Source organism: Mus musculus, chromosome 6 (assembly GCF_000001635.26).
Source record: "Mus musculus strain C57BL/6J chromosome 6, GRCm38.p6 C57BL/6J".
In the NCBI taxonomy this organism is placed as follows: Eukaryota; Metazoa; Chordata; class Mammalia; order Rodentia; family Muridae; genus Mus; species Mus musculus.
In genome coordinates this window covers 58651394-58674173 of record NC_000072.6, presented here as the reverse complement: position 1 = coordinate 58674173, position 22780 = coordinate 58651394, and the positions used below count along the sequence as shown (strand labels likewise).

The 22780-nt window shown below is 40.0% G+C and overlaps 1 protein-coding gene across 9 annotated transcripts in view; it reads right to left on the bottom strand.

Moving 5' to 3' along the window:
- Positions 1 to 22780, bottom strand: part of Abcg2 (ATP binding cassette subfamily G member 2 (Junior blood group)) — a 107961-nt gene that overhangs the window by 18278 nt on the left and 66903 nt on the right. For all 9 annotated transcript variants that reach the window (XM_011241362.1, NM_001355477.2, NM_001381925.1 and 6 more), the window contains 7 exons: positions 18318 to 18536; positions 10501 to 10560; positions 9616 to 9730; positions 8918 to 9070; positions 7135 to 7292; positions 4836 to 4987; positions 2060 to 2164 (listed from right to left, as the gene is read on the bottom strand). In XM_011241362.1, coding sequence (XP_011239664.1) covers positions 2060 to 2164; positions 4836 to 4987; positions 7135 to 7292; positions 8918 to 9070; positions 9616 to 9730; positions 10501 to 10560; positions 18318 to 18517 — 943 coding nt within the window. In that variant the 5' untranslated portion in view covers positions 18518 to 18536. The remainder of the gene's footprint in view (positions 1 to 2059; positions 2165 to 4835; positions 4988 to 7134; positions 7293 to 8917; positions 9071 to 9615; positions 9731 to 10500; positions 10561 to 18317; positions 18537 to 22780) is intronic.

Sequence of the window (22780 nt, the reverse complement as noted above, 5' to 3'; positions counted from 1 at the left end):
GAACTGGTTCATATATTGGGGCAAAACAGAGTATTTATGCCCCTGGGGAGGTAGCCAGGGTCTTTGAGGCAAGGTTTGTGTGGCCGTATACCTCTGACCAGGGCAGGGGTGTTGGGAGACTCTTCATCTGCATACTCAGGGGCTGTAGGGTTGGCCATTGTGGGGCACCTTATAAGATAAAACAAAGAGGGAAGCCTGATACCTGTCAGGGTAATTCTTACTAGGGTTGATGTGGGAGAGCCAGCTTCATGGCACCAGGCTGGGAGAGGGAGAATAGCCAACTCCTGCCATCCTCATGATTGAGGTATCTGGGGTTGATGGTCTCTTGACCCATCCCCCTTAACCCTGGGCCACTAAGGTACCACATATTGTGATCTTAGTTCCTTTTAAACATGGAATTGTCCTTGGAGTATGTTTTTGAGCTTCACATAGGTATAGTGGATAGGGGTTTACTTCAGATTACTCATTATTGCTGGCTGTTACTCCATGAAATGTTCAAACTATCCTTTATAGCCCTCTATGGAAAACCACATTTTTGCCACGTGCAGCTTGTCCTCGTGATTGTGTACAACCTGAACTCATGAGAACTTTACTAATGTGACCTTTCTTAGCCCTCCAAGTATGAACTGTCCAAGGATTTGAATAAAGCTGGCTATTATGTGAGACTTCGGTCTGCCATATTCATTGGCTCCATGTTCCCAGGTTCCACTGCCTCTGGAGTGGTGAGCAGCATTGTGCAACATGCCTTTAATCCCAGCATTCAACAGGCAGAAGCAAATGAATCTCTGAATCTGAGGCCAGTCTGATCTACATAATGAGTCCACGCTAGCTAGGGCTGCACTGTAGAACTCTTTCAAAAGAGTAAAATTACTTACTATAATTAGTTTACATATTAAAAACCCAGCTAACTGAGCTGGTGTATAGTCACATCTTATGGATACAGAAAACTCCATGATAATAAATGTACACACACACGAATTTAGACCTTCATTATTTAAATAGACATTATTTTGCACAGTTAGAATTTATTTTTAAAAAGATTCTGGCCTTTGCCTTCTACGGACAATGCATAATGTGCTGTTTCCTGGTTTTTGTTTGTTTTAAGATACTATCTCACTCTGTAGCCCTAGTTGGCCTGAAACTTGCTTTATAGACCAGACTGGCTTCAAACTCACTGATATCTGCCAGCCTCTGCCTCTCAGTGCTGGGATTAAAGGCATGAGCCATTATTGTAGGGTTGTTTATAAAATACTTGTGATGGCTAATCATTGTTGTCAACTTGAGTACATCTGGGATTAACGAAAACCAAAGTGGCTGGGTACACCTTTGAGGTATTTTTCTTGATTGATTCATTTCAGGTGGGAAGACCAACACTAAATCTGGATCCTTTTTTAGGGTAGGAAGATCTACCTTAAAAATGGGCCATACTTTTTGGTGGTAGCCTATATAAAGGGCATGGAAGATGGAAGCTTTTGCTTCTTGCCTGCTTGCCTTCGTTCTCACTGGCAGTTTTATCTATCCTGCTCTGAAGGGTATTCCTTCACTGGCATGAAAGCCTACTTCTTCAGGTTTCTAACATACACTGAAGACCAGCTGAAACAGACAGCCTCATACTGAACAACTACTGGATTCTTAGACTTTTTATTAGTAGACAGTCATTATTAAACTAGCTGGATCATAGCCTGTAAGTGACTCACATACATACATACATACATACATACATACATACATGTATTGATTCTGTCCTATGATAGAGAACCCTGATGATATTATTAAAAATAACCATTTTAATTGAAAATTTGCCTTAGAACTAATACTTTCAGAAAAACACTTATTTACAAATTATATTAAAAACACTCTCAGCACTTACAGAAAACAGTATCTATTGTTTATTTTCACATCACTCAACATGAATTTTAGAGGCATGATTTTTTGTTTTAAGGTAGGATCTCATTATGCAGTCCTGGCTGGCCTACAAAAGCTTGCTTTAGTGAGTCACACTACTACGCTTTAATCAAACAATTAGACACCAATGTAGAAATCTACAAGACTCATGTACCTTCATTGTCTTGTTCCTCTCTATTTAACATCACAGCAGAAGAATCTCCATTGATGACATCAAGGAAAAAATCCGCAGGGTTGTTGTAGGGCTCACAGTGGTAACCTACAAGAAAAGGCAACACAAGGACTCCACCCTGAAGGTCTTGGAAAAGAGAACATGCATTCTGATGAGGGAGGGAAGGCTTGGGAAGACAGAGCTCTACCCATTATCACTCTCCCTTCCCTTCACTAACACATGCTTTTCTCATATACTTCACAAAACTCCAATAATTCCAGAGGAATTTTAGACCCTTGAGGAACTCTTGCATTGGTGTTGAGCCACACTGGTTATGAGCCACAAAGGACCACTGATATGCTCTGGTGCTCACTAGCCTTCCATCCAAGAGCGAAATTCAGGTCAAAAAAGAAAAAGAAATCACTAACTGTCCTGTGCGCTCTGACTTCAAGATCTGCAAGTCATTATTGTTTCCTCAGCTACTAAGTGGAGAGATTCTAATTCTCTTTTGTCATCCTGCCATCATGCCAAATAGAGAGCAAGTTTGGGCAGCACTCTCCAGAGAACAATACACCAACTTTACAGTCCTCGCAAACTAACCTGCCGTCTGTCTCAGATTCATAGCTACTGAACTTATCTAGGCTCAACTATTCTATTTTTTTCTTCAAAAAATATTTCTTATGTATATGGGTACTTTGCTTGCACATATGTCTGGGTGTCACATGTGGGTCTGGTGTCTGCAGAGTCAGGCAACGGGGGATCCTGTGGACTAGAGTTATGGAAGCTTGGGAGCCACCAAGTGAGTGCTAGGATTCAAACTAGGGTTCCCTAAAAGTAAAGAAAGTGCTCTTAACCAAGGAATGCTCAAGTGTTTTAAATGATAGATTAATTTTTTAAAAATTAGGAATGATAATGAATATTTTAAAGTGTATATGAGGTTATAAAGAATCATTTATAATCACAGCCAGGTATCTCTAAAATGAAAAAGGATTAGATATACTAAATTTCAAAAGAAATTACAGGGCTGGAGAGATGAGCAATTGTTCTTACAGAGAACCTAGGTTTGGTTCCTGTACTTTATCGCAGCTCAGAACTATCTGTAATTCTAGTTCCAAGGGGATACAGTGCCCTGTCCTGACCTCTGAGGGCACTAGCTCTACATATAATACACATAGATACATGCAGACAAAACGATTTATACACATAACAAACGAAGTACATAAATCTAAAAAGAAATCACAAATGTCAAAAATGCAGGCTCACTCAACAAGGTGAGATTTGAAACTAGTCACTCTAATAATAGGTCACTGAGACCCATTCACAGACTAAATTATCAATCTCACATTGCAAGAAAGTTAAGCATCATTTCCAAGGTCCCCCTGTCCCCCAATTAAAGCACAGCATGAATGCACACCTGGTAGCTTATGAAAACTGATCTACTGTGATCTGCCATGATCTGCCATGTGGTTAAGGAGATAACAATCCTAGTCTTTCCAAAATTGTTCAACTGACCAAACTGCTAGGTGTGAATCTACTCATAACTACTGAGTTTTCAGGGAAAGGCCACTGTGGGACCATTAAAGGCAGCTTGGTTTCTGGCTGAGCTAGGTTTAAAACTCAGGTGAGCTAGCAGGTGATCCTGCAGGGGATGATAGGTGTTTTGCCACACTCCCAGACACCAAGCTCACCAGGCTCCTTGCATGAGGTCTCAGCTCTCCATAATTCTGTGGCCATCAGTCACTTAAGGGCAATGCCCCAAGCCCCTCCACAGGTAGAGGACATGACCACAGATCATGTAGCCTCAAGACAGATCTCCATTTTAATGAGTTACCTAAAGGCCTGAAGGGCTTAGCCAATAAGCTCCCCTTCCCAGACACTCCTCCTTGCAAAAGGTGTCTAACCTCAGGCCCACCCTGAGAAAGTGGGGTAGGGTTTTACAAATTGAATTTACATCACAATTCTCCGCCATGACAATAAATGTCTTAAAACCATGGACGGCCTCTTCTCATTAGGACCACCGTGGGGAACAATGGAGCAGGTCTTCCTGTAAAGAGCAATGTCTTATCTCAAGCAGGAAGGCTCTGTGCGCTCCCAGCTATGGACTCCACCAAGCCAAGCTGCCCACTGATCAGTCCAAAGACTCTCTTGTCCCAGTGGGATCCAGCTGGAGCCCTCCTCCCGCCCTCTTCCCTTCTGCCCCAGACTAGAGCCAGCCCTCTCAGATCTTCCATGGCGTCCAGCATCATCTGGGATGCCCAAGAGCTTGAGAACCCAACGTCCTCGGCCTCCATGCAAGTCTGGGACCACCAAGCCCTACTCCAGCAGGTCCACGGGGACCTCAGACTGCACTTGCCCACCCCTGCGGTGGGGATCCCATGGCTTCACACAGCCAGACGCCCACGACAGCATAGGGAACCGAGCAGTCAAAACTGCCTGAGTCTTGCCTTGCCCTGTGGCCCAAGTCCCGAGAGGATGCGGGACCCCCACTTTAAACCCACAGACCACCGTGACTTAAAAACTGAAGCAGCACAGGCCCAGTCGATGGATCCACTTAGGCGCAGACGACACAGATATTCAAGTAGCACAGGAAAAGTTAAAGGTCTACACAAACAAGCACAATGAGGAGAAACACTAACAGAAAACTGAGCAAAGGTACTTTAAAATGGAGGAACCATGGTAATTCACACGAAGACTAAACAGCACTCCTGTGGAGAGTCCCCTGCTCTATCCACAATTTTGTGATGGAAGGACCTACCACACTGGAAGGAATAAACTATACCTGCTGATGCAAAGTACTCCAAGGCCTTCTGTGCTGGCCCATGGAACACGAGTTTCCCGGAAGCCAGTAAGGTGAGGCTGTCAAACAACTTAAAGATGGAATACCGAGGCTGATGAATGGAGAAGATGATTGTTCGACCCTGTTTAGACATCCTACATTACAAGAAGAAAAATAAGACGCTTTAATAAGATTTCGTTAAGATTCTGATCCTTACATTTACTGTTAAAGAGTACTTTATTCCTTTGTTAGAGCATCTGTCCCAATTTTAACTTGATGTTCTCTTATACACATAATGTATCAGCTCATGTCAAGGATTGAGATCATCATTTCATTTTATATATCTCTAAGTATCAACAATATGCAAGGAAAGTGAAACCTGATGCTCTGAAAAACTAGAGTAGCTGGGAGTATAGCGGTCTTGGAGATCAGTTGCAAATAAAGTGTTTAGCATGTGAGAGGCCTTCCACTTAATCCTTAGAAACAAACCAAATCCAAGTCAAACAAATCCTGCTAGGATTTCCTTTTTTTTTTTTTTTTTTTTTTTGGTTTTTCGGGACAGCTGCAGAATGGATTCCATTAAACATCAGAATGTTTATTGTCAAATGCAGACCCTGGGACAGTCTTCACAGAGAATGAATCAGAGTCTGGGGAGGATACACACATCACACACATACACACACACACACACTCCCACACACATATATGAAAGGTAATGAAAGGCTGTTATTAGGGTGTGGAAACATACAGCAGGGCACACAGGGAGAAGGACCCTCTTTGGCTTGCAAATGCAGAAGCCAACAGAGTAAGCTCTAGGACTACATAAACCCTGTTTCAAAAAACAAAAACAAACAACCAAGCAATCAAACAAACCAAAAAACCCACCATTACAATTACCACCACCACCATCAATAATACTCCACCAAGCCAGAACATCAATAATTGAATAACTGAGATAGAAATAGTTGTAGCTAGGAGTTACTGTACATCAAATATAAAATATACAGTTCAATCTGAAGTTTATCAAGTAGAACATCAGGGGCTTCACAGGAGCGGCTTAAGAAAGAAAAGACACTCAAGGTAAAAGAACACATTAAACAAACTAACACAAAAAGGTTTACTCAAGAAACTATAGGTCAGTGTTATTTATAGACAAGCAAGCATCAGTGCGTGTGTGTGTGTGTGTGTGTGTGTGTGTGTGTGTGTGTGTGGTGATGTTGTTAGGTGAAGAAACTACAGAGAATGCAGCAAAATTTATGGAGCCAACCTAGGTGTCAATACTGGAGAAATGTGTCAACAAATGGCGATCTAAGATACAGCATTTGCAGGAAAGCAGATTTAACTACAGAAAATCATATTAAGTAAATTAAGCCAGTCTCATAAAGACACATCTCCCAAGTTTTCAGCTGGGATCCTATCTTTCATAGATACATAACATCGTGCATGTGTGTATGACATAAAATTAGCAGTGAGACTGTCTAGGGCACAAAAAGGCACAGGATTGGAAATGTGAAGTGGAGAGTGAGGGAATATGGAGGGATGTGCTCACCACACACCATGTTTGTGTGAAAATGTCCTTATATAACACAGTGGCATGGGACAATGACTATGTGCAATGAAACTTAAAGCTCAAAAGGAAGAAGAGACTGGAGTAAAGCAACCCAGGACGACCACTCAGTCGGGAACTGTAAGATCTGGAGGGCGACAGGGAGGAACCTGGAGGGAGCAGAGCTGTATGAGGCCTGATCCTCAGAGCTGGCCTGAGGACTAGGGACATCGGAATGACCACATGCTCTGAGGGTCCCTAGGGAAGACTCCTGGGCTCCACTTCAGAAGCAATGTCTGCACATCTCTCAGACCACAGGTGGTATGTTTTCACAGAAGTGAAGATTTCTGTTGTTAAGCTACCTAGTCTACGGTGTTTTGTTGTAACTGTATGCCTAGGTACAACCCTAAGGTAACTGGGTTCTTGTATCTATTTGATGTTCCGACATATTAGGCATGTTCAGTCTTGGGGCCAATAGCTGTCTTCTCTAGCCAGTTACTGTCACCAGCTACAACCAGGTCTCACTCTCATGCCCAGGTCCCTTGTCCACACCCAAGATCTTCCATGACCCTATGCTATTTAGAACAGCAACCTCGCCCCACCACAGCCATCATTCTGTATATTCTTATTAACCATTCTTCTTTCCCTTTAACAAAGGAGGAAAAAATTCTGTTGTTTACTCCTGCACAAAGAATCCATAGTGCCACATGTAAGTGACCTGATAGTAAATAAATGAAAATGTCTTGTAGCATTTACCTTTTCAGGAGCAAAAGGACAGCATTCGCTGTGCTTGAGTCCAAACCAGTCGTGGGCTCATCCAGGAAGAGGATGGAAGGGTCAGTGATCAGCTCCATCCCTATGCTTGTCCTTTTTCTTTCTCCTCCAGAGATGCCACGGATAAACTGAGTTCCGACCTAAAGCAAGTGTCACCTTTGTCAACAAGACTGAACATGGTTGCCATCATTTGGTAGACAGACCAAATGGTGCAGCCCTGATTGCCTCGGGATGTCTCTTGTCAGCACACACCCCACCACCTGCCTCCTGTCACCCCACCACCTGCCTCCTGTCACCCCACCACCTGCCTCCTGTCACCCCACCACCTGCCTCCTGTCACCCCACCACCTGCCTCCTGTCACCCCACCACCTGCCTCCTGTCACCCCACCACCTGCCTCTTGTCACCCCACCACCTGCCTCTTGTCACCCCACCACCCGCCTCCTGTCACCCCACCACCCGCCTCCTGTCACCCCACCACCTGCCTCCTGTCACCCCACCACCCGCCTCCTGTCACCCCACCACCCGCCTCCTGTCACCCCACCACCCGCCTCCTGTCACCCCACCACCCGCCTCTCGTGGAGATGCTTTATTGTCTTCACTCTGAAGATTACTGGTTTATCAGAGCAAAATACCTGGGGGAAGACAGTTTCCTTTTTATCAGATGAGTAAATTGAGGCTCTGGTTAGAGCTGCAAGGTGGCCTGACCTGAAGTGAGGTCCGTTCATTCATTCATTCATTCATTTATTTTTATTTTTTAAAAGAGGAGTACCTATGAGTACACTGTAGCTGTCAGACACTCCAGAAGAGGACATCAGATCCCATTTCAGATAGTTGTGAGCCCCCATGTGGTTGCTAGGAATTGAACTCAGGACCTCTGGAAGAGCAGTCAGTGCTCTTAACCACTGAGCCATCTCTCCAGGCAAAGGTTTGTGCTTTTAACAGCCTGTTATTCTTCAGAAGCCATCCAATTTATTTTGCTGTTCACTAAGTTGGCTAGAAATTCACCTGTCTCTTCCTCCCCAGTGCAAACTGGCTTTACATGGGTGCTGGGGACTGAAGTCATGTCCTTGTGCTTGCAAGCAAGTTACCCGCTGAGATACAGGTAATAAAGAGGAAAGGGAAGCACACTGGCCATAGTTTATAACCATCTAGCACCTAAACCGTGATCTCTCTCCCAAAGGTCCCTTAGTGGACAGAGACGGGGGAGCCGAGTTCCCATTCTACCACACCATTTTAAGTACTTTTCAGTCTCCAAGTTGATGCTGTCTATGGAAACATGCAAGGTTATTTTTCCCAACAAAATAATAGTACATGAATGAACGCAAGCAACCACCAAGAAAAGCAACAGTTCTTTAGGACTGCCATAATCCATGGCCTCTAAGGAATTAAATAATTATGGGCAGAAGGGTTAAACTACAGCCATTACATTTTCAACTGTTGCCCAAAGTCAGGCAAAACTAGATAGACTGCTGATTTATAAAGTTCACCCTCTTCTTGATCTTAACTAACATTCAAGAGCAGAAGCACCTTCTTTCTGTCACTCTCTTACTATCACAGCCTGGTATGTAGGAGTCTAGAAACCAATGCTGACAGTAGGTAAGGAAGGAAGGAGAGGTAGAAGGAAAGGAAGAGAAATAAAGCTGCCAAAGGAAAGACTACAGAAAAGTAACTAGACCACTGGACAAATTGTTATAAGGGTATATTGCTTATATAAGTTATACAGAACAATTCCCTGGCTGTAATACTAGGAGGGGTTTTCATACCTTAGAATCTGCTACTTTTTCCAGACCTAACTCTTTAATGATTGTGTTAATCCGTTCATTTTTTTCATGATTCTTCATAGTTGTTGGAAGTCGAAGAGCTGCTGAGAACTGTAAGTTTTCTCTCACTGTCAGGGTGCCCATCACAACGTCATCCTTAAGGCAAGGTGGCATTTTAGTGAGATATGGGAGTCTTTTCTATGACCATGCCTTGAGGATATATAGTTCAATTCATATACATAATACATCCAAGGTAAAACTCTGGCTACTGATGAACTGCAAGCTCTTTTAAGTGGTAGTGGCTGCATATACAGACCCATGCAAAGTTCAATGGCATCATTTTCATTACCCAGCCGTACACCCCAACAGGACACGTGTAAAAGCACTACTACACATCTCAAGGCTGCCTGATGGAAGGAGTTGGGAAAGACAGCTACAATGGGAAGAAGGAAAGTAAAGGATGGGTAAACATATTCTTTTTTTTTTTTTTTTTTGGTGGAAATCATATAGCAGCAAAAACTGATACCACTGTCCCACAAGGGTCCTAGTACACTGTATTTCCCTTAATATCACTGCCAGAGTAGTGGAAGATTATAAAAAGCTGATGCAAATACATAGCATGTCATATATTCAATTGGAAGCAAACTACACCATAAGCAAACATACTTGCACATATATTGACCAAATCTACTTATACTCACTTGAACCACATAACCTGAACAGCATTTGAAATGGGCAGGTTGAGGTGCTCCATTTATCAAAACATCTCCAGATAATCCCTTTGGATCTTTCCTTGCTGCTAAGACATCTAGCAACCTGTAAAGGACATACAAGTTACGAGTTTTGTTCCTTCAGCACAGGTCATATGGCTTAGTTGTTCTTAATGCAAATTCTACTACTTGATACATTTATAGTTTTAAAAAAAATTATAAGTTGAACATGGTGGCACACACCTTTCCTCTCAGCACTCAGGAGGCAGAGGCAGGAGGATGTATGAGAGTTCAAGGTCAACTTAGACTACTTGGTTCTAGGCTAGCCAGGGCTACATTGCTGCGATCTTATTTTAAAATCAAACAGATGGGGAAACAAGTTTACATGTTTTAAATTCTCATCGTCTTTCTCATCAAGTGCTACAGCAAAACCCAAAATATAAATGCAAAACAAAACAAAACAAAAAACAAAAAAAAATAAAAAACCCACTGGCTTAAATCTTAAATACCCGCCTTGGTTAATGAACCTTGAAGATCACAACCCAGCCACCTCGTGGTTGAACAAATACTCAAGGCTTCAGTTACACCTTCTCTATATGCCTTCATTTGTGAGCATTACTTCACCCTTTTTCCTCCTTATTACTAGAACATGATACGGCATTCCACTATATGCCAATCACTTCATCATGTACTAGAGCTGACCTAATGAGTTATTCTGATCCTTGGCACTAAACCATGAGATAGTTCAACCCCATATTATCTACAGTACCTACGACCAGACCACATATATACTGCAAATAATGAGCTAACATCTGCTTATGTAAATGCAACACTTAATGAACAGTAAAGGCTTATTTATTTGTATGTTATACTCACGAAGACTTGCCTCCGCCTGTGGGTCCCAGAATAGCATTAAGGCCAGGTTTCATGATCCCACTAGAAACAAAACCATATTATTTTAGTCTTATATTTTACAAGAAGTTCTGAACACACTAATAAAGGAAGATGAAATACAAACCCACACAGCTTTTTAAAGATTAAAAAAAAGAATCATTGATACTAGGTGTCTAACCTAAAGGCTATCAACCACAAGTACCTGTAAGAAAGAATTTGGTCCTTCTTAATTCCTTTCTTTTATTATTGTTTTGTAATTTGCTTTTGAAGCAACTTAATCTTTTGGAAATGGCACAACCAATATTTCAGGTTCCTTGATGTTGAGTTGGGACAGAACTCAGTAGTGCAACCCATGCTTATCATACATGAGGCCCTGGGCTAAGGCCTAGCAACAGTAACTGAAAGTCTCTTAAGTATGAAAGATTCAAATATAAGATCCTTAAAAATAACAGATTCCTGAAACAAGGAAGGGAGACTCTCAAAAGATCTGCACTCCTTTTAACCAATATAAAGTGCATAACAGTTTTTGATTAAGCTAATGATTAGTGCCTTTAAACGTTTTTTACTTACAATCAATACTTGAAGGTTATCAGTGGAACATATTCTCATTACTAAAGTATAATCAGATTAAAAAGTCTTAAAAGGTATCTTAAATCAAGGTCTCCATGTTAGGACAGAAGCATCACCAGTAGTTAACACTAAAGTAAAACTTGTCAGGTAGGCAAGACAGCTCAGCTGGTAATGCTCCACAAGTCTGAAGACCAGTTTGATGCTCAGCATCGATAGTGGAAGGAGAGACTCCCAAAGTTGTCCTCTGACCTAGGTATGTGTGCCCTGGTCTGTCTGTCTCTCTGTCCGTCTCTTTTTTCTCATAATACACACACACACACACACACACACACACACACACACACACGATTTAAAATAACAAAAGTTGTGTTATTAATTGGAGAGGGAAACACAGTCTTGGAAGAGGTCGCCTTCCCTGTATAAAGTGTTTAATGACTTACAGACATGCAATACACAATCATCCATTTCAACCAACTAAATGGATATTTAGATTGATTAAGACAGAACAATCTCAGCAATGCTGACTATGATGATATCTAAGAAAGTATGAATTTTATCCTAACAGTGACAAGTGGGACAGCTAAAGAAAATAAACAAGAGAAAGGGGAATTAGGGCAAGCCCATTACAGCTGCACAGGAATGGTGAAGAGAGGCCCGGGTTGTCCCATCAATACACTTCGTTGTGTTCAGCCCCTAGAACTGTTAAGTAGGTCAAGATGTACTCCACAGAACACAAGATCTATTCCCTGAACTTAAATCCAAGAGAAACTCAACATGTATTGCTTAATACCTGATGTATCACAATATGAGGGCTGCTGTGAATTAAGGTGAAATGGACCCTCTGCCTTGCTTGTTAACTGATGAAATACCAAACAAACATAGCAACAGGTCACTAAGGCTCAATCAAATTGTAACAATGAAAAAATCTTACTCTTTTATTGTATTACGCCTCCCACATACTGTCCAACATACAGACAAAAGAGATGCCAGGGTAAATTTCCAGTGTGCATATGTTTATACCTCTTGATGTATCATCTGTATGAACAGCTACCTAGAACTTGCTTCTAAAATGAACAGAACCTTTATTTGGTAAGGATTCACTGCCATGAAACTATTTCAGTATTTAAAAATACATACTTACCTAAAGATTAACACAGCCAGAGTGATTTAAGCAGAAATGACATACTAGGATGGTTTAATAGGTATCTGGGGTTGGCTTACATTTACACTAAATTCGACCATTAAAGAAAACAATAGAGCCGGATTCCAATAGTTCTAACCTGAGGCAGTGATTAATTCCAACTCTACTTACTCATCATTGTTTGATGTATGTCATGTAAACAGAAACCCTCTTGATCCATTCCATCTTATGAGATGGAATAAACTAAGAAAACAAGTAGATAAACAAATGAAAAAATAAAGTCTGGGTCCTCCTGGATCAGCACACTATAGCTGGTCACCTATTTCTTCTATTTACCAGTCATGTGATTTGAATAGAACTATGTTTTCAGAGCTATATCAGCTTTCATGCCATGATGCCAGGGCTCAGTTACAAGACTGCTGTATGGCTACTAAACCTGAAAATTTCTGATATCTGCTTTTATAGAAAGTATCTGCTGATGACCTCTGTTCTACTCTGTGACCTACATTTTCTTAACTACCCCCACCCTACCCTTCACCCTTCTGTCATTCCTCTCCAGCCATTCCCTACTGTTTATTGCTTTACAGCCTTGCATGAGCCTTGCATGCATGATTAACCCTCCAGTAAGAACTGTGGCACAGAGACTTTGCTCACTTTGCATAAGATGGAATCTTGGAGGATCCTGTCATTTTTATTGTGTTGTAGTGATAACAGCCAATACTTCCGTCCTATTTTGCTTATAGACAGTTTTGAAAGAGGGCCATTTCCCCACACATAGATACTCAAAAACACAAACACACTTCCTCAATCCTGATACCCATTCCTCCATTTCACAACAAGCTGCTTCAGTTCTATCTTTTCATCCTCTGTCACAACAGAAATTAACACGGTGAAAGTACACCGGTTTCTGAATTCCTAAGTGAAATATAAAGTCTCTGAAAACAGAAAAAATATCTATGTAACATCAATAACCTAGCAGGCATTCAAAACATTGAATAAAGGAATCTACATTTGTATTATTGTGATTTTTGTCTGAAGTTAGTTCCTCACACTATAACCTTGGCTAAAACTCACTATGTAGCTCTGACTTGTCTTCAATGCACATTAAATCTTCCAGCCTCAGCTTCCAGACTGGTGAGATCACAGGCTGGGACTTCTTTAAAAAAAATTTTTTTTAAAAACAAAAAAGCAAAACAAGCAAGAAATTAAGATAATCTTATTGATAAATGTCATCCTTATGTCATGAATATCACTTAAAATCAGCTCTATTAATAAAATAAGAAATCAGAGCAGACCTTGGACAAGAACTCCACAGCCAATCCCACAATACCCAGAGGAAGATGCACTCCCAGGAGCTCTAACACTCCCAGGATCATAGGATCAGAGATGAGGAGGATAAAACATTTGCCCTAACACCAGGAATAACTGGGACCACCAGGACCCAGGCACCTAGGAACTCTACCTGGCAAGTGGCACAGGTTCCCTCTGGTCTGGCTGGTGCCCTGAACAGACCTTGGGCGTGAACTCTGCAGCTAGTCCCACAACACTCAGTGGAAGCTCCACTCTCAGGAGCTCTAACATACCCAGGACCACAGTACACCAAGATCCCAGGAGCTTGGTCACACCAGAATCTCAGGATCCTAGGATCCCAGAGACAGCTGAATTCTGAGGAGTTCTGACATAACCAGGATCACAGGAAGGACAGGCTCCAGTGAGATATAGCGAGGGCAGGTAGCACTAGAGATAATCAGATCGTGGGAGGCAAGCTTAAGAATATAAGCAACAAAAACCAAAGTTACTTGGCATCATCAGAACTCAATTCTCCCACAAAGCAAATCTTGGATACACCATCACACTGGAAAAGCAAGATTTGGATCCAAAATCACTTCTCATTATGGTGATAGAGGACTTTAAGCAGGACATAGAAAACTCACTTAAGGAAATACAGGAGGAGACAGGTAAACAGCTAGAAGCCCATAAAAAGGAAACATAAAAATCCTTTAAAGAATTACAGAAAAACACAATCAAACAGGCAAAGAAAATGAACAAAACCTTCCAAGATTTAAAAATGGAAATAGAAACAATAAAGAAAGCACAAAGGGAAACAACTCTGGAGTTAGAAAACCTAGGAAAGAGATCAGGAGTCATAGATGCAAGCATCACCAACAGAATACAAGAGATAGAAGAGAGAGAATCTCAGGTGCAGAAGATACTACAGAAAACATTGAAACAATGGTCAAAGAAAATGCAAAAAGCAAAAAAAAGCAAAAACCTCCTAACCCAAAGCATCCAGAAAATCCAGGACACAATGAGAAGACCAAATTTAAGGATAATAGGTAAAGAAGAGGGTGAAGGTTCCTAATTTAAAGGGCCAATAAATATCTTCAACAAAAATATAGAAGAAAACTTCCCCAACCTAAAGAAAGAGATGCCCATTAACATACAAGAAGCCTACAGAACTCCAAATAGACTGGAGCAGAAAAGAAATTCCTCCTGTCACATAATAATCAAAACATCAAATACACTAAACAAAGAAAGAATATTAAAAGAAGTAAGGGAAAAAGGTCAAGTAACATGTAAAGGAAGACCTTACAGAATTACACCAGACTTCTCTCACCAGAGACTATGAAAGCTAGAAGATCCTGAGTGGATGTCATACAGACCCTAAAAGAACACAAATGCCAGCCCAGGCTACTATGCCCAGCAAAACTCTCAAATTCCATAAAAGGAAAAAACAAGATACTCCATGACAAAACCAAATTTACACAATATCTTTCCATAAATCTAGCCCTACAAAGGTTAATAGATGGAAAACTCCAAAACAAGGAAGGAAACTACACCCTAGAGAAAGCAAGAAAGTAATCTTTCAATAAACCCAAAAGAAGACAGCCACACAAACATAATTTCACCTCTAACAACAAAAATAACAGGAAGTAACATTCACTTTTCCTTAATATCTCTTAACATCAATGGACTCAATTCCCCAAAAAAGACATAGACTAACAGACTGGATATGTAAACTGGACCCAGCATTTTGCTGCATGCAGGAAACGCACCTCAGTGAAAAAGACAGACACTACCTCAGAGTAAAAGGCTGGAAAACAATTTTCCAAGCAAATGGTCCCAAGAAAAAAGCTGGAGTAGCCATTCTAATATCAAATAAAAGCAACTTTCAACCAAAAGTTAAAAAATTATCAAAAAAGATAAGGAAGGACACTTCATACTAGTCAAAGGAAAAACCTACCAAGATGAACTCTCAATTCTGAACATCTATGCTTCAAATACAAGGGCACCCACATTCATAAAAGAAACTTTACTAAAGCTCAAAGCACACATCGCACCCCACACAGTAATAGTGGGAGTCTTGAACACCCCACTCTCAGCAATGGACAGATCATGGAAAGAAACTAAACAGAGATACAGTGGAACTAACAAAAGTTATGAAAAAAATGGATCTAACATATTTATAAAACATTTCATCCTAAAGCAAAAGAATATACCTTCTTCTTAGCACCTCCTGGTACCTTCTCCAAAACCGACCATATAATTGGTCACAAAACAGGTTTCAACAGACACAAGATTGAAATAATCCCATGTACCCATAGACTAAGGGTAGTCTTAAATACCAATAAAAACAACGGAAAGCCCACATACACATAGAAGCTGAACAGTGCTCTACTCAATGATAACCTGGTCAAGGAAGAAATAAAGAAATAAATTAAAGGCTTTTTAGAATTTAATGGAAATGAAGACACATCATACCAAAACTTATGGGGCACAATGAAAGCAGTGATAAGAGGAAAACTCATAGCTCTAAGTGCCTACAAAAAGAAACTGAAGAGAGCATACACCAGCAGCTTGACAGCACACCTGAAAGCTCTAGAACAAAAAGAAGCAAATATACCCAAGAGGAGTAGATGGCAGGAAATACAAACTCAGGGTTGAAATCAACCAAGAAGAAACATAGAGAACTATACAAAGAATCAACAAACAAGCAGCTGGTTCTTTGAGAAAATAAACAAAATAGATAAAACCTTAGACAGACTATCCAGAGGGCACAGAGACAGTATCCAAATTAATAAAATCAGAAATGAAAAGGGAGACATAACAACAAAATATATCTTAAAATAATTATTGTTTGTTGAATATTAATAGTTGAAAATATTAAAATCATGTTCTACAAACAAAATAAAAATAAATAAAAAACAACTTAGTGACTATAAGTATCTACCCAGAAAATTTAGTTTTATATTCTCATTTGCAATTTTTTTTTCCATTTTTTATTAGGTATTTAGCTCATTTACATTTCCAATGCTATACCAAAAGTCCCCATACCCACCCACCCCAACTCCCCTACCCACCCACTCCCCCTTTTTGGCCCTGGCGCTCCCTTGTACTGGGGCATATAAAGTTTGCAAATCCAATGGGCCTCTCTTTCAAGTGATGGCCTATTAGGCCATCTTTTGATACATATCATTTGCAATTTCTTATTCAAATAATGTATTAATTCTTTCTATTAGAGGGATATGATGGGCACTTCTGTAAACCCAGAACCTGGGTCACAGAGACAGGAAGATCTGGAATTTAAGCCAACCTTGCTTTAATGGTGAGTTTGTGGTTAATTTGAGATTCATTAAACCCTGTTTCAAAAAGTCAAAAAACAACATTAATAATAATAATAATAATAATAATAATAACAACTTCTGATCCCTTCTATTAGACTACTTCTTCTCTTCCCTGTCTCAGTAGGAAGACTACATAAATCCTACTCAGCCAACACCAGCATCCAAGAACAGGAACTTCAAAGAGGGTGGACAACAAAGAAGATATAGCCACAAGCTAGACAGATTATTACTTATCTGTATTACTACTACTACTACAACTACTACTACTCTGGATGGAATAAGAAAATTGAGCTGATCATTAAGAATAATGAAGATTGGAGATGAGTCTTAGCATAGAATACTTGTCTTATATGTCCATGGCCCTGGAATTAATCCCCAAATAGAAGGGCTTGGGGGATGGAGCGGAATGATAGGCACATTTCATACATCTTGATGGGGAAGAAAACAGGCAACTTCAGAACAAATGTAAAGTATGAGATTGTAGTTGATACATTAATGAGGACTTATACATTATCGATATACAGATAGCTACAGAAAAGCACAGCTAGGAAATTTCCTTTACTTTACACTAAGTAAAGTCCTCATCCCTTTGGACTTCAATTTAGTGAAATGAGTGTTGCCTTACATGTTAATATTTCTACCTCTGTTTTTGTTTTGTTGCTGTTGTTTTGGTTTTGTTTTGTTTTGTATTGTATTTTTGGAGACAAAGTCTCATGCAGCATAGAATGGCCTTGAGCTTCTGATCCTCCCGCCTCCATCTCCCAAGTGCTGGGATTAAAACTTGCTGGCACATGGTTTTATGTGGTTCTAGGAACTAAATTAAGAGCTTTGTGTATGCGAAGTAAGCACTCTACAAACTGAGCCACATGCCACCCCCCTTTACCTGTCTTTATTATGGAGGAAAAGTACTAAGTAAATCCTTCAAGACTACAATCTGCTTACCACAAATAAGCCATCTATTAAAGCAGGTGAATTTGAAAAACCACAGGATTTTCAAATTATACTGCTTTTCTACCTCACTTCTACCAGAATATAATAGAAAAAAGTACACACATATTAAAAGGCCTATTAGCAGGTCTTCTATTTCAAAGACTGGTAAACTAACTCTGAGGTTACAATTATATCTTTACAATCAACACACCAAAAATTGCTGTCAGACCTTTGTTTCTAAAACATAAGATTTACCAGTTTTAACAAAATGATATATTAAAATGTTCAATCTCCCAAAAATATAAGACCATTTTTTAAGTTTTGACAGTTCCTTTGCAAATAAAATATATGCCTAACAAGAGATCAAGTAACTTATGTCCTAGTTTAAACAAAAGAAATGAAAGGATGTGTCTATATACATATGTACAACAACATGAATTGAAGTATCCACAGCAACTTGTTGAGAATAGAAATTCTGTAAAGGTCACTGCAGATAAATAAAGCAATCTTTTTTATAGAGTCCATACACTTACTTGATATCTGATAGTATTTCTTTCTCAACTGTTTTCCGGACTAGAAACCCACTCTTTACTTTCACTCGATAGGTGATGTGATGAAAACTCAACACATCTCCTTCTGCGAGCGTCCTAACGGCTCTGGAGTTCATCCTAGGAAGGCCGTTGTTGTTTCTCTGCGACATTGGTACTAACACGTGGTCATTACTGGAAGACATCTTTAGGATTTATGCCTTTCTGCAGAGGGAAAAGCAACAGTCAATCATTAGTATAAATAGATGAGAGCATCAACACAGATACCAGCACTTTGATTGTGGGTTGTGAGCCCAGCCGGTAATGGCTGAGCCACCTCTCCAGCTCAAAGTAATAGAACGTTTAAAGAATAAACCTCTCTGTTAATCTGCAGATTCTTTTCCAATGGACATTTTTCTCATATCACTGGGTGAGAAGCACATTAGATCAAGTAACATGGAACAGACATAACTCTGAGTGCCTCTGCTCCCATTAGCTTTCAAATGTCTAAGAAATAGGACCTTAATTATATGCAAAGTACTCAAAACTAATCAAGTAGAAAAAGGATGGGTAACTTTCCATCTTGTTTAGCTATAAAGCTTATAATAAAACTTAAATTCGGAATACATGATTGTTTGATCGTAGAGTTTGTGCGCTGTTATTAGCAAATGGGTTTAGCTAAGGTGTCCAGTACAGGAGGGTTCTCTGATGGTCAGACTTTGTACCTCTGGTTATTCTGCCCCTTCAAGAAGATAAACTCTCAAACTGCCTCAGTGACAAAACCATAATAGGGCAATATATTTAAATTCTAGGATAACTTAATATGTGGAAACTATTAACTACATCAAATGAATAATCAAACAATTCTGAATTTTAAAGTAAAAACTGAGAATTAAGTTTACAGATCAAATTTGTAATGTTTCACAAGGTCATATATATATATATATATATATATATATATATATATATATATATATATATATATATATCGTAAAAATCTGATTAGTCTGAGACTGTAAGACTACCTGAGCTTAGGAAAATAGGCTTAACATGTTACATTCAATAACCTTAGTTTTCATGTTTAAAAGACATCCATCCATGAAGAACTTTTGTTCTGTCTATTTTTCATGAGTTTTGTTTCATGTGTGTGAAATTTATCTGTGCAGGGGGCAGGATTTACTTCCCTGGTGTCCCCTCCTTTCTAGAATTTTGGTTCCTACCAAAATTATACAGGAAATATCTAGAAATGAATTTCCAAAACTATGAACACTGTCACCATCGAGGAAAGAGAGCCTCCAGATTTAAGGAGAACGTCATGAGAAGTGGGGAGGGCTGTCGGGGTAAAGTAATCCCTCAGGCATGTAATGGAGACCTGGGAGGGGAAGGGAAGGAAACAGAGTACAATCAATATTTTAAAAAATGTTGGGCAGTATTCTCCCAAACAGGTCAGAGTTTCAAGTCTCAGAATGAAGTTCCAAAAACAACAACCAAGACAGACACAGGGGAATCCAAATGTGTGCTGGGCAAAAAGCATTTCTGAGAAATGTTTTTATACCTCAAACACTGCATTTATTACTATTTACTTTTAAAAATGAAGTATTAAAGCATATCATAGTAATTAACCAAAGTTTATTCTGAAGTATTTTTTAAAAAGGCACAAGAGATATAGAAACTGTACTGCTACAGTCTAAATAGTTTGTTAAATCTCTCTACATCTTCAGAAACCAAGACAGGTCAATGCAAACACACCAATCAAGTCTCCTACTACTAACCCTAGTGTGACCAGCCACAGTGGCTACTATCCTTCCAAAACACTGTAAGAATCAAGAACATATCACTTGACTTAAATTGGTCAATGCCTCAAGACAGAAATGAGGGTGTGTGTGTGTGTGTGTGTGTGTGTGTGTGTGTGTGTGTGTGTGTGTGTGTAATACTCACTAATAAAAGGCTGTAACTGGAACCAAAGGCTAAAGAACCAAAGAAGGATCATCCATGCTAGCAGATGTTGATATGGAATTGATATGCCAGTTAACCGTGTGTGCATGTGTTTGTCTTCCAAGTAGCTGAGCTTAGTCTGTATCCGTGCTGCTGAGCAGCCACTAAATTCCTAAGCAGAGTTCTACAATCTCCCTCACAGGCTTAGGGTCTTCTTGCCTCAAGAGTTACAGCCCATCGGATTAGACAGGAACACCACTTAGCAGGAGTGAGGAAGACTCAGAAAAAGGGAGAGAGAATGGAACAAATTCTGGAGCTCTCATTTGGAAAAAACGCATTACCCTAAGTTGAAACAAAAAAGTACTGTAAGGATTAAAAAAACAAAGGAAGAATGAAACCTTAACACCATACCAGAGCGCTCATTCACCCTCTAGTTAAATTAGATGATTCATACAAGTGCCCATCACCCTCATATTCACAGTAACCTTTCCTATGGTGGCCACCTTGCTGTTGTGTGCACTGCTCATCAGACTGCCCCCTTTTTGTTTTTAACATAAAGGACATCAACTCAGACCTAGACTTTGCTGGGACAAAACTCTAATATCCTACCTTGTTCTTTTCTAGTTTCTAAAAAACTGCTAATCAAATGGAGTTTTCCCATTTTCTGTAGCCCAGAACTTGCTTTATATATGATGAAAAGCCCAAGTAGGGCAATACACAGGTTGATTCTGTCCTCAGACAAACAGACCTGCCTGTGTGTTAACTACAGTACATGCTAGCAGCCACGGGTCAGAGTACAGAGCTAGACGTGGACATTTTTTTCTTCTTTAAATAATTCTCGACTACAGACAGCCAATCTCTGCTTCCCAACCACAGGACCACTGATGAAGTGGCTAAACTACTTACTGACATTAATGCAAAGATAATAGTACTGGCGAGGAGTTAGAGGCTTCAAATCACAAATAGAAGAGAAAAAACACATAAACCATGGTTTTAAACTTCAAAAATTATTCCTTACATTTAAAATGCCTTCTGTTGTTAAGTGTTTTCATGTGTCCATCATCTGACACATACACCTTAAAGCATCCAGCAGTGAAAACACTCTAAAATTGCTTAGTAATTAGGTTTGTAATTAGTCCACTGACACAGTTCTTGGCTTTCCCATTGTCTTAGTCAGGATTTCTATTCCAGCACAAACATTATGACCAAGAAGCAAGTTGGGGAGGAAAGCGTTTATTCAGCTTACACTTCCATGTTGCTGTTCATCACCAAAGGAAGTCAGGACTGGAATTCAAGTAGGTCAGGAAGCAGGAGCTGATGCAGTGGCCATGGAGGGATGTTACTTACTGGCTTGCTTCCCCTGGTTTACTCAGCTTGCTCTCTTATAGAACCCAAGACTACCAGCCCAGGAATGGCACCACCCACAAGGGGCCCTCCCCACATGATCACCAACTGAGAAAATGCCCCGCAGCTGGATTTCATGGAGGCACTTCCCCAACAGAAGCTCCTTTCTCTGTGATACCACCAGCCTGTGTAATGTTGACATACAAAACCAGCCAGTACACCCATCATGGCAGCCACGATCTGAGGACAAGACAGATAAGGAGAGACACCCCCTAACAGAAGGTATATGCCTGGCTAGTTTTATGTCAACTTAACACAAGCTAGAGTTATTATGGATGAGGGAATCTCAATTGAAAAAAAAAAAGTCCCCCATCAGAAAGGTCTGAGGGCAAGCCTATGGGACATGGGACATTTACTTTCTTGGTTGATGATAATCAAGAGTCCAGCTTACTGTGGATGGTCCTGTCCCTGGGTAGGTAGGTGGTCTTGAGTTATAAAATAAAGAAAACTGAGCAAGCCACAGGAGGAACTACGCTCCTCCCTGGATGCTGCTTCAGTTCCTGCCTCCAGATTCCTACTCTGGATTCCCTCGGTGATGCATTTATAAGCTTTAAAGTAAAATTAATCTCAAAGTTGCTTTTGGTCATGGTATTTTAACACAGCAATAGAAACCCTAATTGTTGTTTTCAAAGTCACAAGTTTGGGAAGCTGAGGGGAAGAGAACTATAAGGCAGATGAGAAACATCTTACCATTAAGTCGGAAGAACCCAAACCATCTGAAACAGACAAACAGCTACATAAACATGAAATCCCTTTATAAGTGCAAACTTACACCCAAAAATACACATTTATACTCTTGATGTGTGGAGGGAAAACATTGAGTTTTATCACTGTCCATGGACTTATAACAGGCTTATAGTCAATCCAAACACCACAAGAGTTATATTTCAGTCTGGTGCTTTCTGGCAGCCTCTAAACAGACCTAGATTTAATAAATAGATTTTACAAATAAGAGCTGCTTTAATTAAATTATCAATGAAATATCAATGAAATGATAATTATTATCAATTAATTTGGGTTGTTTAAATTTTGGGCTAATGTTTTATACCTTGGTAGCTAGAACAATTGCACAAACCATAGAAGAAATGTCTGTCTTTGGCTTCCCATCCTAAATCTTCTCTCTTCTAAGT